General features: G+C 42.9%; 1 protein-coding gene across 4 annotated transcripts in view; it reads left to right on the top strand.

Moving 5' to 3' along the window:
* Positions 1 to 17,712, top strand: part of TBC1D1 (TBC1 domain family member 1) — a 176,696-nt gene that overhangs the window by 118,126 nt on the left and 40,858 nt on the right. For 3 of the 4 annotated variants that reach the window (XM_066573195.1, XM_066573196.1, XM_066573197.1), the window contains one exon: positions 1,551 to 1,690. In XM_066573195.1, coding sequence (XP_066429292.1) covers positions 1,551 to 1,690 — 140 coding nt within the window. Of the gene's footprint in view, positions 1 to 1,165; positions 1,286 to 1,550; positions 1,691 to 17,712 lie in introns of all 4 variants that reach the window. The other variant, XM_066573198.1, reaches the window with a different exon arrangement.

Below are 17,712 nucleotides of genomic sequence, written 5' to 3'. Positions count from 1 at the left end.
GGCGGGACCGGAGCGGGGCTAATTCCTCGTAATTTAGCCCCGCCCCATCCCGCCTCCTTTCATTGCAAATAGTGCAGAGGGGTGGAGAGGAGGCAGAGAGGGGGCGGGAGCTCAGTTCCTGCTCCTGGCTCTTCCATTCCATCCCCCCCTGCAGATGAGGACACCGTATATCGGCTCGGCGTGAAAACCGAGCTGATATACGTTCGTCTGAATCCAGCCTAAGACTGCAGAATCGGACAGCACAGGGTTTGTTTGTAGTCTGTTACCATGGAGACACTTGCGGCTCACATAAGCATATGGGGGCTGCGTATTGCGCGCATGCTTTTCACATGCATAATACGCAATATACACTGTATGTAACGTGCGTATTTACAACCCACATACCCTATTATGGGCTTATTATTCCCCAAAATAGGATGTACTCTGTTTTTCTGTTGTGTTTTTTTTTTTTTCTTTTTTTTCACGTGGATATTACAAGCATGGCGAAAAATAAAAAAAAATGTCTGAAAGGCAAAATATAAATCAATAGGCTTATAGGATTGCATAGTAGGCACGTGAAAAATGTGCATATAATATAAGCTCCCATACACCCATATGAATGAGCCTTTAGGTCAACAGAGGCGCTTTTGTACACCACGATATACAGACTTTATTTTACATGTTTTGGACCAAAATTAAAAATGGTTTGAGGTGGACTTAAATTTTTATTTTTTTTTTCTTTTGCGTCTAAAATTTTGTGGCATTGTAATTACGCATTAACACATCTGTGCTCATCTTCTTTCCGTCAGGGGTTCTCATGTTTTTTACGGCAACAATAATGTAGTCTGCTGCAACATTCTTGTTTTCAAAAATGCTTGAACCCCTGAAAGAAAGCTGACTGTCCCCATTGTAAGTCAGCGGGATCTGTCAGAACTCTTTGGGATCTGTTTTTAAAAATTGATTGGTCATGGTCCAGTATGAATAGAAGCCATGATGTGAATGTGAACAGAGCCTAAAAAAGTGCTGTGGTTTTGTCTGTGGAAAGTCAGACCACCTTTTATATGTCAGATGGATTGTTTTACCCCATGTATTCTGTTACCTAGTACTATTTTTTTTATTTATTCTTTCAACGTTCTTCTGTTTCTTATTACTTTCTCACTTCCCCATTTTCTAACCTGTGTCTCAGCCTCTTCTACCGCTCTTCTTCTTTTCGGAAGAAACTTCATTCTTCCTCTTCTGTGCCAAACTTTCTAAAGTTTCTTGCACCTGTAGCAGAGAATAGTGCATCTGAATTCACCAAGGAACGGTAGGTGATCTATGTGTTACCCCCCCACTCTCCTCCCCCGCTTTATCTTGCCTACTTACTGTCCCTTTCATCTCAGCTCACATCCCCTCATTTAGATGTCTTGTATAAATTTACTACTGTCCTTCTTTAGACCTGTTCCTACTGTGTTCATTTGAAAATCCTCCATAATCTGCCATTCTACCATAAATGACTTGAATCTTTGGTTGGCATTTTATATAAGCCATTATGGGAAGTTGTAGTTATAATCATTTTTTCTCTCTTTTAGTGACTTTGAGTGTAAGTCCGTCCATAGTGAAGCGGCATGCAGTAGTCCAGTGAGGACGCGGCGGCATTCTTGGAGACAACAAATCTTCCTGCGTGTGGCAACCCCGCAAAAAGGATGCGATTCTCCAAACAGATATGAAGGTCAGAGAGGTTTTCAAATCCATTTATGTCCTGTAAGTCACATAGTATAGTTTTTTTTTTTTTATAACAGAGGCAAATCCTACTATAGAGTTCATGTATTGATGCCGTACTCACACAGTGGACTCTCATTCTATGCCGCTGTGTGTGTGTGTGTGTGTGTGTGTGTGTGTGTGTGTGTGTAAATTATTTTTACACATTTCTGGATGAATTGCAGGGAAGGGCTTATACATTTAAGCCCTTCCCGAAAATTCATTGTGCGATCGCCGGCAGCCCATTGCTTTCAATGGAGCCGGCTGTATTGCCGGCTCCATTGAATTCAATGGGCTAACATCTTTCTGCCGGGACAAGGTGGGTATATATTTTTTTTTTTACTTTTTACACATTTTAGGATGATTTTCAGGTAAGGGCTTATATTTTTAAGCCCTTCCCGAAAATTCATCCCGCGCTAGTCGGCAGCCCATTGCTTTCAATGGAACCGGCTGTATTGCCGGCTCCAGTGAATTCAATGGTCAGTGCTCGTTTAATCGAGACGAGCACCGCGTGGTGCTCGTCTCGAGTAACGAGCATCTCGAGCACCCTAATACTCGAACGAGCATCAAGCTCGGACGAGTATGCTCGCTCATCTCTAGTAGCAAGGCATTGTGATTATTGCGTTGTCCATTCAGCTCATAGCTCAGAAATCTTTGTATCCCTGACTTGGTGGCAGCTCAACTGAGTTTAATGGAACCTAAGTTATAGTGATCAATGAGGGCCCCCACCTCCATTTTCATTCGGGGCTCCTTCACAGCATCAGAAGTGACCGCAGTGTATCCCTAAAATTCTTATGGAAACCAGAATGGTTACATTTTTATACCACAGAAGTACTGATGGCTTGTATTAATCAGGTGTTGCAAACCTTTGTAGCTCACTAATTTTTGCAAGGTAAGATTGTTTACAGTGCTGGAGAAGGAAGTATTATATGCATAGACTTTGAATAAGTTTTCATAGAATGGTAGTTGGAAGGGATCTCCAGGGTCATCTGCTCCAACCCCCTGCTCAGTGCTGTTTTCACTGAATCATCCCAGACCGATATTTGTCCAGCATTTGTTTGAACATTTCCATTGAAGGAGAACTCACCACCTCCCGTGGTAACCTGTTCCACTCATTCATCACCCTCACTGTCAAAGTTTTTTGTAATATCTAATCTGTGTCTCCTCCATTTCTGTTTTATTCCATTGCTTCTAGTCTTTCCTTGTGCAAATGAGAATAGAGCTGTTCTGTTTGAGGAAATGTGCTAACAGTGACAACATAGTTGGGCTTCCTGTTGCACAAGATGCAATAGATAACTTGGTGAACACTTGTCTGCCACAGATTACTTCAGCATTTATTTATCTATATGTTGATACTACTTATCAGACATTTGCTCTAAAATGTCCAGGGATATTGCAATAATAAAACTGCCGTAGTGCCTTGTCATGAGAAGCAAAAGCTAATCGGTCAACCTGCCTTGTTGAGAACCTGGGGACCAGTTTTTATGTTAAGGTTCATTGGAACATTTTGGTCAATCGGCGCTCGTTACATCAGGCTGAATTGGCCCACTGAAAAGGACCAGAAGTCTCGGTAGGAGAGCCATCAGTGAAGTTCGACTGTAGTTTTCAGCATTTATCTCTGGTCTCCTGCACTTTTTTCTCAGCTAATATATGACCACAATAAACTTTCTTGTATTCATAAATTAGCTGATTAGGTGCTGGAGAAGAGCGGGCAGAGAGAAACAAAGCCATGAGTCCAGCTTCAATGACAGATCACTTACTGCAACTTGGTGTCCTCTTACACGTGGCGATTTATTGCTTTTGTGCTTTCATACAGGAGTGAAATCGTTCACTGAATGGAGGTAGAGCATAGCAGAGATGTCTTCCGTCTGCCTGCTTCCATTCGGAGTAAACAGGCAGTCGTTCATATGAGTCGTGAACAGGCAGTCGTTCATATGAGTCGTGAACAGGCAGTCGTTCATATGAGTCGTAAACAGGCAGTCGTTCATATGAGTCGTAAACAGGCAGTCGTTCATATGAGTCGTAAACAGGCAGTCGTTCATATGAGTCGTAAACAGGCAGTCGTTCATATGAGTCGTAAACAGGCAGTCGTTCATATGAGTCGTAAACAGGCAGTCGTTCATATGAGCCGTAAACAGGCAGTCGTTCATATATTGGGTGAAAGTATCCTAAGCCGGAATTTAATGTAAAAGCTAGGTAAATCAGCCCTTTTATTGCAGAATAACAATAAGGGCTCCTGTCCACGGAAGGATTTGCATTGCGGAGTACGGAGCGGGATTCCGCCTCCGGACTCTGCAGGAAATCCAGCCCATAGCATTCAATGTAAAAACACGATTTCCTGCCCATGAGCGGATGTACGGGCTATGCACAGACTGCTTCAATTGAAGTCAATGGAAGCCATCCATCCCACTGCCTTTCTGCAATCCTCATTGCACAATCGCCATGGGAGCTGCATAATCACCATAGTGACGGTGCAGCATCCTCCATAATGCGCATGGGTGTTGAAGCGCAGGCCGGCACATCCGCAGTACAGAAAAGATGCCGGACAGATACGCAGGGGTTACCATCTGGGCATTGAGTTGAACTCCGCATGCGGGGCCTGACCTGCCCATGGACAGGTGGCCTAATAATAATCTTCACACTGGTGTTACTCGGCACAGTATACATTTCCCTGACCGCTAAATAAGTCTTTAACCCTGATTAACATACAGGCTTAGATCATCAAACCATACCAACCAGGGTGTCAGTTTAGGGGGCATCCTGCCCTGTCAAACTCATAGCTCTCAGTCTGGCTCCCAGCGTCAGATTCCCAGTCTGTACTTCACAACCATGAAACAGCAACTGTAGCAAATGGACGAAATGGTCATAGAATTCAGCAACTCAGAGTTTTTTCTGTATTGCAGACACACCCACACCTGAATCTGCTGATTTAACAGGTGAAAGTAAAACTTTCTCTGCCAAATATTTCCTTACAGAGACTGCACCCTAGTGGCCACCTCTGGTACTGCAACAAACCCTAGTGTAAAAATGATTGTTATCCCAAGATATATGCATCAAATAGTGGAAAAAAAACCTGCTCCCAAAGCTGTCCATAGCCCTTAAAGGGGTTGCCCCGCGAAACAAAGTGAGGTTATGCACTTCTGTATGGCCATATTAATGCACTTTGTAATGTACATTGTGCATTAATTATGAGCCATACAGAAGTTATTCACTTACCTGTTCCGTTGCTAGCGTCCCCGTCTCCATGGTGCCGTCTAATTTTCAGCGTCTAATCTCCCGATTAGACGCGCTTGCGCAGTCCGGTCTTCTCTGTGTTGAATGGGGCGCTCGTGCTGGAGAGCTGCTCCTCGTAGCTCCGCCCCATCACGTGTGCCGATTCCAGCCAATCAGGAGGCTGGAATCGGCAATGGAACGCACAGAAGACCTGCGGTCCACCGTGGGTGAAGATCCCGGTGGCCATCTTCGCAAGGTAAGTAAGAAGTCACCGGAGCGCGGGGATTCGGTAAGTACTACCCGTTTTTTTTGTTTTTTTTTTATCCCTGCATCGAGTTTGTCTTGCGCCGAACGGGGGGGGCTATTGAAAAAAAAAAAAAACCCGTTTCGGCGCGGGACAACCCCTTTAATCTTAATTGTATACATAATCTATGAAAAATGTATGACTTGGCCATGTTCACTGCCGCCCCCCCTTCCCACCAAAAGCAAGAGTGACTCCAAAACGTATTTCACAACATTCTCCTCATTCCCCATAAGAAAGTGCACATGCTTATTTTCATGACCAAATGGTTTCACATAATACAACCTGTTCAATCCTTCTCCTGAAGATGTGTATCGGGTATCTGATCTGTCCTTTTCCTTCAGAACAAACAGAGCTCACCCTGACCCGCTGGGGGGGTTAAATGTAAATAAGCAGATTGAGGAATGGAAACTTAAGCTATGATTACTGTCTCTAATTGAATCTGCATTGCTGCATATAATGTGCGTCAATAATGTGATTATTCTCCCGGTGGAACATTTCTGCCAAGTCTGCACGTTTTTTAGGAGCAGCAAGTTTTTTTTGCTGAGGTTGTACTTTTTAAAGCTTTCAAATATTTTATCTTTAGATTATGCATATGGAATAGGACATCATGTTCCTAAAGCTTCCAGGCACCCGCTTAATTTATTAGAGCTCTAATTATACTCGTGCATTGTCTCTCCTTCAATTCTGCCACCAGTTCCCTTGTTCTTTTCTTCAGACTTGGCCAAAGGGGAACCTGTCACCGGGTTCATGCTGCCTGGACAGATCTGCACAGTCTCCCCACGTATGTGTTCTGAAATATTGTAGCCTTTCAGAATAAACACACTTTGAAGTTTTGCCTGTTTGACTCGGGAATTGAACTCCCAGAGGTGGGCCGCATTGGGCTCTCCCCGCCTGCAGCATGTTGACTGACCGTTGTCTTCCTACACACAAGCAAAGGGAGAGCTGGCACTCCTCATGCTGTGGACAGAGCGAGTCGGCACAGCCTGCCTGTTTGATTCAGGAGCTCCATTCCTGAGTCAAACAGGCGAAGTTCAAGGTGTGCTTATTCTGCAACGCAGCAGCGACATATGAGCCTGTTTCATGGTGGGGTTGTCAATGATTTAATAATTTTATGGTTTGAGACGAATTCATGATGGTCCTACAGGTGGTGACTTGAATAAAAAGTTTCTTCGGGAGGAAGCAAAATGGATATTCTGTTTTGAATAGTTCGAGCCCTCGAGGTCTTGCTGAGGGCTTCACCTTCTCAACTTTCGTGTAACAGTCCTGCAGATTTTGACATTGTAATTACTATCTCAGCTATACATACTTTTCACGTCATGGAGATCTTTCAGATCCTGATCAATTCTTTTTTTTTCCATTTAACCCTTTCCAATCCACTGTCTGACGTCTAAAGACATTTTGATTTAAGGCTGTACAGCTTCGATGTTGGAAGACATCCGTCGGGGTTCTCTTACTGTATATTGCCAGCCTCTCTGCTGTCGGAGCCTATCCAATTTGTCACCTCATGCAGTACTGGCTTTCGCCAGCATATAGCGCCGTTGTATAACGGCAGAAAAAGAGTAAGCCCCCTAGGAAAACCAGGATACAAATTGGATTGGAAAGGGTTAAGGAGCCAATATCCTCACATAAAACCATAACTAGTACATTTCTATTGAATGCTATGAGAATAATAGGGTGGTGTCTGGTCTAGTAATTCTATAGCACATAGGATCTCTGCATTTTACTGGCAACTATCATCTGCACACTAATGCATACATACAGGTTACCAGTCTGATTGGAGCTCTGGCTGTGCACGTGTGGCTGGCGCTGATGGAAATGGCCAAACGCTTGTACTTGGCTATCTCTGGCAGTTCCATTGAATGTGAATGGAGCGGCACTGCTTATTGCAGCCCCTTTCACAGGTCCCTCTTTCTTGGGATTTGTGGGGGTCTCCCCATTGAGATCAGCAAGTTATCGCCTATCCTGTGGATAGAGGATAACTTTAGGTTTGGGATAAACCCTTTTTAAGTTTGAACTTCCCTTTGAAGTTCATAAAGGGTTATTCTTGTAGCTCAAAACCCCCACATATAAAAGGTTTTCTTGGTGTGAAAACTTAATTCCTACAAGCAGCAACATACATAGAAGTCCTGAGCCCCGATTACCGTGTCTGGTTTTGTCACTTGGAACAAAAGGGTTCTTGTTTCCTCACCATGCTATTTATGACTGTTGGGGCAATCCCTTACCCCTCATGTTTGCAAGCAATGCATTTACTCCTGAGAGGAGGGTCCTACATGGGTTCTTGTCACCTAGTAGCACACCTAGAAACCTCCATACCTTCCACTTCCTTGCTTATAGGTGTCATTGAGATGAGACTGTAATAAATAGTTTCACGTTATTGACTATATTTTATAATTCTGCTGCAGAATGCTTTCCTCCCATGAGGTAGAACTGTTTTTAACATGTTGGAAAAGTGTTAATATAGTTTTGATCATTATTGTTCTTTTTTACACAATGAATTGCTTGAAATGTCAACAGGAACAGCATGAGCCTTAGCCCAAGTGACACCTTGGCCTACATGACTGCATATGTAAGGGTGTTATAAAACAGATAGAACATAGGCCTTTCAAGTTTAATTCTAGTCTTTGCTGGTTGCCGATACTGGAGAATACTGCCACAATATTAAGGCAACAGTCTTTGAAATACAAGGCCAGTACAATGAGCAATCGGCAAGAGTCGTGTCCTTCCCCAAGGCGCATAGAATGGCCACAATGACCTGACTCGGGCCAACTGCGCTGGTACAGAATTGTCAGTTTTTGTTAACCCTAATACTCTGTTTACTTGCACAGCCGGATCTCCTGGGCACTCTTCAGAAGCTTTCCCGTGCAGAAATCTGTTCTCACTACTGGTGTCCATAGTCCGATTCAGAGGCAACTCGAGACAGTTCAGATGGTATTGCAGTGGTTACATAGACACTCTACTATGCCATGCATACGGGTGGGAACTGGACCGCCATATATGATTTGCTCTCAGTGACACTTGGCTGACTCAATGCTTCTACATCAATGCATCCTCAAGTTGCCATCCCTCAAACTCTTAAAAAAACAGGCAGTTTTTTTCCCCGTGTCCCCAGGATGCTAAACCAGTGCTGAGGCCCCTTCGTTCTCAGAATTGTAGTGTAATTGGATTGGCTATGGTTTCTTTCAGAGACCTGTGGCCAAGAGCCCTTCTGTGCAGGAAAACATAGTAGGGAATGCAATGCTAAACCAGCACTGTGGCCCCTTCATTTTCAGGAACACTAGGGGTCCCAGACATCAAACGCCCATGGTTTATAAAGGGATAGACCAGATGTAAATAACCCTTTACTACCCAGATCAGGACGGAGCTGCATCATGGGAGATGCGGGGAGCCGGGAGATGAAAGTATATGACTGTTAATTATTTTATGGCATAGGGACTTGTTTTTAAAGGGAACCTGTGATATCCCTACAGCACCATAAACTAAGTTATGGTGCAGTTAGAAGACATGACGGGGAGCCTAGTGAGGTATTTTTACCCCATAGACTTGTATAGGAAATGTGCACATGGGACTTTGAAAAGAGTCAAAGTTTCGTACTGTGCGCTGAGTTCAGAGGGGCACACTGCTGAGTCACGGGAGCAGGTGGGTATAAAAAATACCTCACCCGGCTCCCTGTCACGTCCCCTAACAGCACCATAACTTAGTTTATAGGTACTGTGGGGATGTGACCAGTTCCCTTTAAGAAAAAAAGTAGTCAGACAACCCCTTTATGGATCAGTATGACTATTGGTTCTTGCAACACGCGATTATTCATTGGTATAGTTAAGGGGATATTGGCTAAATTACTTCTTTTACATTCTGACATTTTATCTTCAATGTGAAGGAGCTTTACTTGTATTTCATATGGAGTCAGTATAGACTAAAAAAATTAACCTTTGCGCTGCTTATAACTACATTCAGGATAAATGAATAAAGTGGAGTAATAACTTAATAACTGCAGCCCAAGTTGCCGCTGATACATTATATGCATTTCGGGGCATTCTGTACCCCTATTTCAAGGGGTACAGAACGCCCTGAAATGCGTTGCCACTTTATGCATTTAGACTGTATGTAAATAAACCATTTGGACGAAGAATACCTGGCACTATCTCCTTTCCATATTTTGGCTAGCTTGGATTTGAGGGGAAGTTGGCTGCAGTCCAAACCCCCTCAGTGAAGTAAGTTATTACTCCACTTTATTTATCCTGAATGTAGGTATAAGCAGCGCAAGGGTTAATTTTTTGGGTCTATACTGACTCTGCCTCCATTGCTTGATACTGAGGCCCACAAACCCTTATATCCTCCCTATGCTGCTCTCCTGACTGAACACCAACAGAGCAGGATGACCTAGAAGGATATGTGACAGCCATCTTGCACCATAGGTGTGGAGCCCTGTCACTGTAGACGGGCTCACACCAGGTCAGTCTCAATCCTTTTTTGTCTTCTTTTTTTATTTTGATTAATGGTACAATTCAAATTGATCTAATTACTAAACTCCTCTTGTGAGCGCGGGTACATCATTTTAAAGCACTCGATTTGCATTTCATATGCTCCTCTCAATAAATGCGAGTTTTTACTTTATTGGAGTTTTGGTAAAGGGGCACAAGACTCAATAAATTTGTATCTTTTGGCTATCATTATGCTAAAAATGTGAAATCTGTCTTGATATAAGCCGGTTTAAACTTGTCCAATTCTTAGAGCAAGTTATGATAAATCTGTTTGGCTGGCGCTCCAGGGAAGGGTTTTTCTGTCTATTTTCTCAGCACTACAGAAAACAGACTCTGTCACAAATTTTAGTACAAATATGTTGTGCACTAAAATTTTTGTTTTCTCACATCCTATGTGGCGTAAAGACTTGGCTACCTACGACTTTTCTTGTTCCCAGGTGTTTTGGTTGCACAATAATCAAACTTGTAGTAGAATAGGTTTGCTTAAGGCTGGTCTTACATGACTGGATTTCAATTGCAGAGTCCTCAATCGTTACCCATGCAGACGATCCGCGGTATTCCGCACCCATTGAAAAAAATAGAACATTTTCGTATCCGCTCAGAGGAGCGGATAGCAATTTCCACAAGTGGATTTAAAATTGCAGCATCTTCTATTTTTGTGCGGACTCCACACAGAAAGCTTCCATTGATGTCACTTGAAGCAGTCTGACCTGCAGCCCATCTGCAATTGACATTGCATTTAGACCACAGATACCCGCGCCATCGCCTAGCGAAGGCTCTGGAAAAAACGAATATTTTAGAAGAAAAAAATCTGTATGGTGCATGACCGACAGCAAGCGTCCGCAGTAAAGGAATTACAGGCAGGCGGAGTTGCCGACTGGGGTCAGAGTGAATTCACTGCGGAAACCCACATGCAGAATTTTTGCCTTAAAAAAAAAAAAGTATAGTTTTATGTCTGCCAAAAAGTTGCGTTTTGTAATTCTGTATTTCTTTATGGCCTCCATAATCAGCTCATTTCTCAGTTTTTCACTTCTGTATGCCATCCGTTCATGTTTGCAGAGCAAAAACACACCTTGAACGGCCATAGTGCAATTTGTTTTTTCAGCACTTCTTAAAAATAAAAAAAATATAATGCATATAGCTAGTGTGTTTGTTTTTAGTTTTTTTTCCCTATCTCCATAGACTTGAATGGGCAGCTCTTGTCTGGCAAACTGATCAGAATGGTGCATGCTATTTTTATTTTTTATTTTTTATAGTCCGTGTGTACATGGAAAAACTGTAGTTTGTATTGCCACATTGAATAATACGGGTCCCTAAGCTCTCCAGCTGGAGGTTTTTTAAAATCTGATTTCACAGGGGTAAAAAAATCAAAGTGTGCTGAAGGCCTTAGCAGGGTAGAGGTGTGAAGGACTGACTTGGAAAGGTTGAGTCACTGAAATTTTCAGTAGGTTCCTTCCGTACGATGATACAGGTGCCTCCACACGGGCGCTAAAACACTGCGGTTTTTGCTCTATGCGAGAGTAAGTTTTAAAAAAAGCAGATTTATGAAATCAATGTCTTTCAGTGGTTTCATTTACATCTGTGATTATGTTCTCTGTTGTGATGCTGCGATAGCAAAAAATCGCGGCATGTTCTATCTTTTAGCGTTTTTTGCCTTTTTATGCACCTGTTTCCATATGAAGCCATCATTTGTTCGATTTGGGTGAAAAAAGGCCCGACGATGCACTTTACAAAGCAGACACACATTTGCCCTATCGCTGCGTGGTTTTTTTTTTTTCCCCGCCCAAAAACGCCAACGTCAGTGTGGAGGCACCCTAAAGATTGCATTGCTGTAGGTTTTGATTTTGGGCACTTGTTAGCAATGGTTGTGACGGAAACCATGAAACCTGGTATTAGGAATGATGATCGGTGAAGGAATTTACCAAATCAATAGTAATACTTTTGAACCACATGGTGGCGCTGTAATACTTAAAAAAAAAAAATTAGAATTGCGTTCATATGCAGGATTGCTTTATATTTACATGTTTTCTATAAAGCGGGATGCTTACAACTTGTTGGTGTACTGTAGATGTTAGATTATGTGGCGGTTTTGAGAAAAAAACCTTCAAAACTCCGTTCACTTTTATGTCATTTGAAGGAGTCACAATGGTTGTCTAGTTCTTTGATGTTCTGAAATCACTGTGTATCATGTGTCTAATGCAGACATTCTGTCCGGACACACAAACCGGCCATGTAAAAAAAAATAGCATCGTGTACTAGTTTGGCCCGCAATCATGTACTGAAATGGCCTATTAACGTATTTGGGATTGAGGAAAAACGCATCAAATGTGCAGTTGTATGTGTACTCGCTGCACGTTTACACATTGTCAGGAGACGGTGGTGGTGGTGGGGGGTGTTAACATCAGTTGGGCCTTTTTCCATTTGTTTTTTTTTTTTGTACGCGTGAAAATGCAGTGAATGCGCATGCAACATAAGCATAAAAAGGCATACGCACTAAAACAGCAATAAATACACACATACAGACGCAGTGAAAAAATACAGATTTTTTTTTTTCCCCACACTAAGGGCTTATTCTGATGTGCATATATCAGCCGGGTTTTCACGGATAATATACAGTGTCCCTTTCTGCAGGGGAAGGAGGCGGGCCGGGAGGAGCTAGTGCACTGAGCTCCCGCCCCCTCTCCACCCCTCGCCACTGTTTGCAGGGACGGGAGGTGGGCAGTGCCCTGCTCCTGGCCCGCCTCCTCCCCGCAGAGAGGGGGAGTGTATATCGTCCTGGCGTAAAAAACCTGGCCGATATACTGGCGTCTGAATAAGCCTTAAAACTGTATATGTTTGTGTGCGTCAGCCTGGTAATTGTACTGGTGTCTCTGATTTGCAAAAAAGATGGATAATTGTTAGCGATAAAATGTATCTTTTTGCTTCCGCTGTAGTATTTAACCCAATAAAGACCAAGCGCAGTAAATGTATGGCGCCTGCTCCTGAGCTTTAATTAAAGGGGTTGTCCCGCGCCGAAACGGGTTTTTTTTTTTTTCAACCCCCCCCCCCCCCCCCCCCCGTTCGGCGCGAGACAACCCCGATGCAGGGACGTAAAAAAAAACGCTCAGCGCTTACCTTAATCCCCGCGCTCCGGTGACTTCTATAGTTACCGGTGTAGATGGCCGCCGGGATCCTCTTCCTCCGTGGACCGCAGCTCTTCTGTGCGGTCCATTGCCGATTCCAGCCTCCTGATTGGCTGGAATCGGCACGTGACGGGGCGGAGCTACACGGAGCTACACGGAGCCCCATTGAAGAAAGCAGAAGACCCGGACTGCGCAAGCGCGTCTAATTTGGCCATTCGACCATTTTAGACGGCGAAAATTAGGCGGGCTCCATGGAGACAAGGACGCCAGCAGCGGAGCAGGTAAGTAAAAAACTTTTGATAACTTCTGTATGGCTCATAATTCATGCACAATGTACATTACAAAGTGCATTATTATGGCCATACAGAAGTGTATAGACCCACTTGCTGCCGCGGGACAACCCCTTTAAGGACATTGATATAACAAAAATAGAACGATATGTCATGGAAAAAACACAACATGGCAAAAAAAAATTGCGGTAGTTGAAGGAAAAAAAAAAAAGGCTGTGAAATCCCTAAAGTCCTTTCGGATCAAAACACCCTGGTGTTTAAAGGGTTAATGGCAGAACTCTACAAAATTACCATGGCTATACAATAATTACAAAATGTTAACTTTTTTTTCTTTTTTTTAAGAGCTTTTTGTTCTATGCACTATAGGCTTCTACAACAGTTTTGTAATCCCAGCAATCGTAATTCAGTAATGCAATCTAAACTGTCAGCTGCCTTCTTGCATACAGTCAGGAGGGGGCAGTATAACTCTGACAAATGTTTTACAGCCGCAGCAGAGTGCAGATTGGATCATTTATCTGTCACTACTGAGTATGTGTTCTGTTTCATCGTCTGTCTTCCCAGATGCGGCCTGCAGATGTTTGTTTTATGGAGTGTTTTGCTTCTATTACAGATTGGGGTGCGTTCACACTTCAGTTGGGGTGCGTTTACACGGGCAAGTGCAGTACCGGATGGAGAAACCCAAATCTACCATATTTTCCAGCACGGGGCATATAAGACGACCCCCGACTTTTCATTTTGTATGCCGGGAATACAGTGTTAAAAATAAATAAATCAATACTCCCTTCCAGCAGCGCTGCTGCAGGCTGTCGCTCCCTCGTGCACACTGCCAGAGCATTGCTTTCTGCAAGCGGGGCTTGAATGCCCCGCCTCTAGAAAGCTAATACTCTGATTGTCTAACTTAGTCTGGCGTTAGCCAATCACAGCCATTCATGATGTCATTAAATGGCTGTGATTGGCTAACGCCAGACTAAGTTAGCCAATTAGAGCATTAGCTTTCTGGAGGCGGGGCACCCAAGCCCCGCTTGCAGAAAGCAATGCTCTGCCAGCGTGCACGAGGAAACAGCCTGCAGCAGCGTCACTGGAGGTGAGTATTGATTTTTTTTTTTTTTTTTTTGAACATGTATACCCGGCGTATAAGACGACCCCCGACTGCAGAGCAGATTTTTTGGGGTTAAAAGGTCGTCCTATATGCCGGAAAATACGGTATTACACTTGCAAGCCCACAATTTTTAAGTGCAATGAATTTTGCAAGAAGATCGCATCGTACACCCATCACAGAACTTGTGATTTTTCTTTTCTTTAAATTTTTTTGCACATGTGAAAATCGCCCATTATTCTCTATGAAGAGCAAAAAAACGCATGACATCGCACTTGCATGTACATGCGAGCGCGATGCTTTTTTTTTTTTTTTTTCTGCTCCCATAGGCAAAAATGGACGATGCTTTAACGGAATCGCCCAAAAATAGGGCATGCTGCATTTTATCTCTAATGTTAAAAATGTATCACATCGCATAAAAATCACAAGTTCATGCGATAAGCAAGGAGGCTCTATAGAGAAACATGGGAGATAAAGAAAAAAAAAATCGCACAAGATAGAGCATGCCATCACTTTTTTTTCTTGCAACCTAGCATCAGTGAAAACATGGCTAATATGAAGGAAACCATTGGAAAGCATAACCATGCGGTTTCTCGCTCTATCTTGTGACCGGAAATTGTACAACTTTGTCACCAGAGTGAAACCGGCCTTAGGCTGTTAGAACAGAGACACGGAATTATATTTTTGGAGCAGAGAAATTGAATTAAAACTGAAATAAATTGATCCATTTTTTTCCCCCATTGATTTTTTTTTTTTTTTTAAATATGGAAAGCTAACAGTTTGCTTCTGTTCAGTTTGCGCTATTTGTTCAGATAAAAAGAAAACAAACAGGCAGCTGCTCTATTTGCTCTGTTTGAAAAATGGAAATATATCAATTTTTTAAAATAAAAACCCATTGAAATCATTGGGAAACAAAACTGTTTCGTTTTGTAGTTTACACTGAACAATCAGCGATCAGCTCATCATTCATAGTTTATGCAGCATAAATCCTGATCACTTAGTGTAAATAGCAGCCGTTCAGTACTGAACAGCTGCTATGTTAAGTGAATGGAGAGGGGCGGGGGGGAAAGAGGAGTGAAATCTCCTGCAGCCGCCCCACTGTGAAGCAACGATACTAGCTCCTGTGCAAAAGCATGTGAGCTAGTACATGTGGGGACGAGTGTCGGGCATGATTTGTCGACAGTCACCCCGTCTAAATGGGGCTTAACGCACCTCTATGTGTATATACTAAAAAGAATCTTAAGTCACCTCTGTGTACACTTACTCTTCAGAAGGAAGCGGCTATTAACTGCAGGGATGGAGCATGCCTTTAAGGCTAAGAGGCTGCAATCGCCAGTCTGGGGGTAATTTGAATAAAAATGGGAGCTAAGTTTAAGGATAAAAAGTGAAGAAAGTGGGAGGGATGCACATTCTGTAGAGGGACATCAGTACATGCAGTCTGAGGAGAATCTAACTCTCCTTTATGTGTAAACATATTTTATTCCTTAGTTCCTCTGAAGTAACCACAACTTCATAAAATTTTCTGTGTGAGCAACACGTAAAAAAAAAAAAAAAAGTAAGTTGGTGGGTAAAAGCCCTAATGTAGATATGTAGATTTATACTGAAACTGATCCCTGGAAAACTTGTTGACTTGATTTTTGTAGACTTCAGTGGGGAAAGGGGAGGGGGGATAAAAAATATATATAGCAGCCGCCTACCTGTCATCTGCCCTAACAGCACCATCAGTTAGTTTTTTGGTCCTATAGAGAGGTGACAGGTTCCCCTTATGAGTATGTTCATACGTAGCTAATTTGTTGCAGATTTTGGTGCAGATCTGCACATTTTTCACCCTTCCAGTTGAACTTAAATCCAAAAATCCATTTCCATAGGGGACTTCTAGCCTCTAGTTCTGGCAATTGGTGGAGGTCTCAGTGGTTGGACCCCACCGACCTAACAATTTTTGCTTATCCAGTGGATAGGTGCAAACTTGAAAAACCAGCACCCAATCATAATACCCCTTTTCACTGTCTATGCAGGGGATTTTCAGCCCTGTATCAGAAAGCTCTGATTGCTATAAAGATATAAATTGTCATTTTTGGGTCTAAAATTATGTGCAGTTTTATTTTTAATACATTTTTATTATAAGACATGGCGTTTGTTTATCTGTGCGCCACATACAGGAGTGTCCCTACTGGTGTCTGACGTCAAAGCTGAGAAGTACGGATAATATCATGTCAATGCACTGTTATTTTACTACTTATCTTCATTGGCTCTGTAATCTTGTTTCAATTGTCTTCTATAACCGCCCCACCTACATGTGTTTACCATGTTTTATCATGGTGACTAATTTCCTACCATCCTATGTACAGTGCACACAGGCAGATGATCTCCATTCTTTACTCCTATTTACAAATTAAATGCACTGGAGGCACTTTTTATGCAGGTCTACAGTCGCCCAAGTTACAGCTCCAAAGAGCAATTACAGCAATTACGGGCGACTGTCGTTCCATGTATATACAGGGCAAATGAGTGAGAATCGCTGAATTGTTGGAGTCGCTCGGTTTTTAGCTCATCTAAAAAAACCAAGCGACTGTCTTACAGTGTAACAGGCAATCGTTCATCTAAGACTACTCTAAATGGAAGCAGCTGGCCAAAAGAGATCTCTGCTCAAAGGGGCACTAACTTTCTGCTTATCTAGTAGCTTGTCAGTCTCATCATTTCTGCAATATAATTGCATTTAAAATTTTGTTGCTTTTCCACTATAAATCACGTTTGAAGTGGCTGCCACTAGGGGTCTCTCTTCCAGCTTTTCTGCAATCCACTCCCTGTCGTTAGGTACAGAGCTTCTGTAGTAACAGTGACACATGAATGTTTCCATAGCAACAGGGGGAGATGCCATCTTCACAGGCTACTCCCCTGCACAGAGGTTTCAGGGGATTAAGCCAACAGATCTGCAGACCCTGTACTGCTATTACAATAGGTGGGTGTGCATACTTTGCAAACCCACACATTATAGTTAATGTTAAAAAGGTCAGGAAACCGCATCATGAATATGCTAATGTCTAATCTGTTATAGCATAGGAGTGTAGCAGACTGATATACTGAATCTTTTCCAACAAAACTTTACATAACGTACAACTTTATTGCTTGAAATCTCTTAAGCCCCTTTTACACGCAACGATTATTGCTCAATATTAGTTTAAACGGCCGAAAGTCAGCAATAATCATTACGTGTAAACACGGGCAGTTGTGCATCAATGTAGCAGCTCTATTGTGGCTCCAGGCAGGCTCTAAAATTTGGCCCCAAGTCATCAGGGCTGGAAGCTCGCGTGGCTGCTCCCCAGCCTTTGCTGGCTGTGCTGGCTCTCACACTGCTGCTGTTGCCTGCTGAACTGCTCTGTAATGCAGCTGCATTTCCTTACATACCCGATGCCTGAAGAGTAATTTATTATTATAATCTCTATTTGTATAGCGCCAACTTATTCCGCAGCCCTTTCAAGCATGGGAT

This window comes from Eleutherodactylus coqui, chromosome 7 (assembly GCF_035609145.1).
Source record: "Eleutherodactylus coqui strain aEleCoq1 chromosome 7, aEleCoq1.hap1, whole genome shotgun sequence".
NCBI classification, from domain to species: domain Eukaryota; kingdom Metazoa; phylum Chordata; class Amphibia; order Anura; family Eleutherodactylidae; genus Eleutherodactylus; species Eleutherodactylus coqui.
This window is presented reverse-complemented; position numbering and strand designations above follow the sequence as displayed.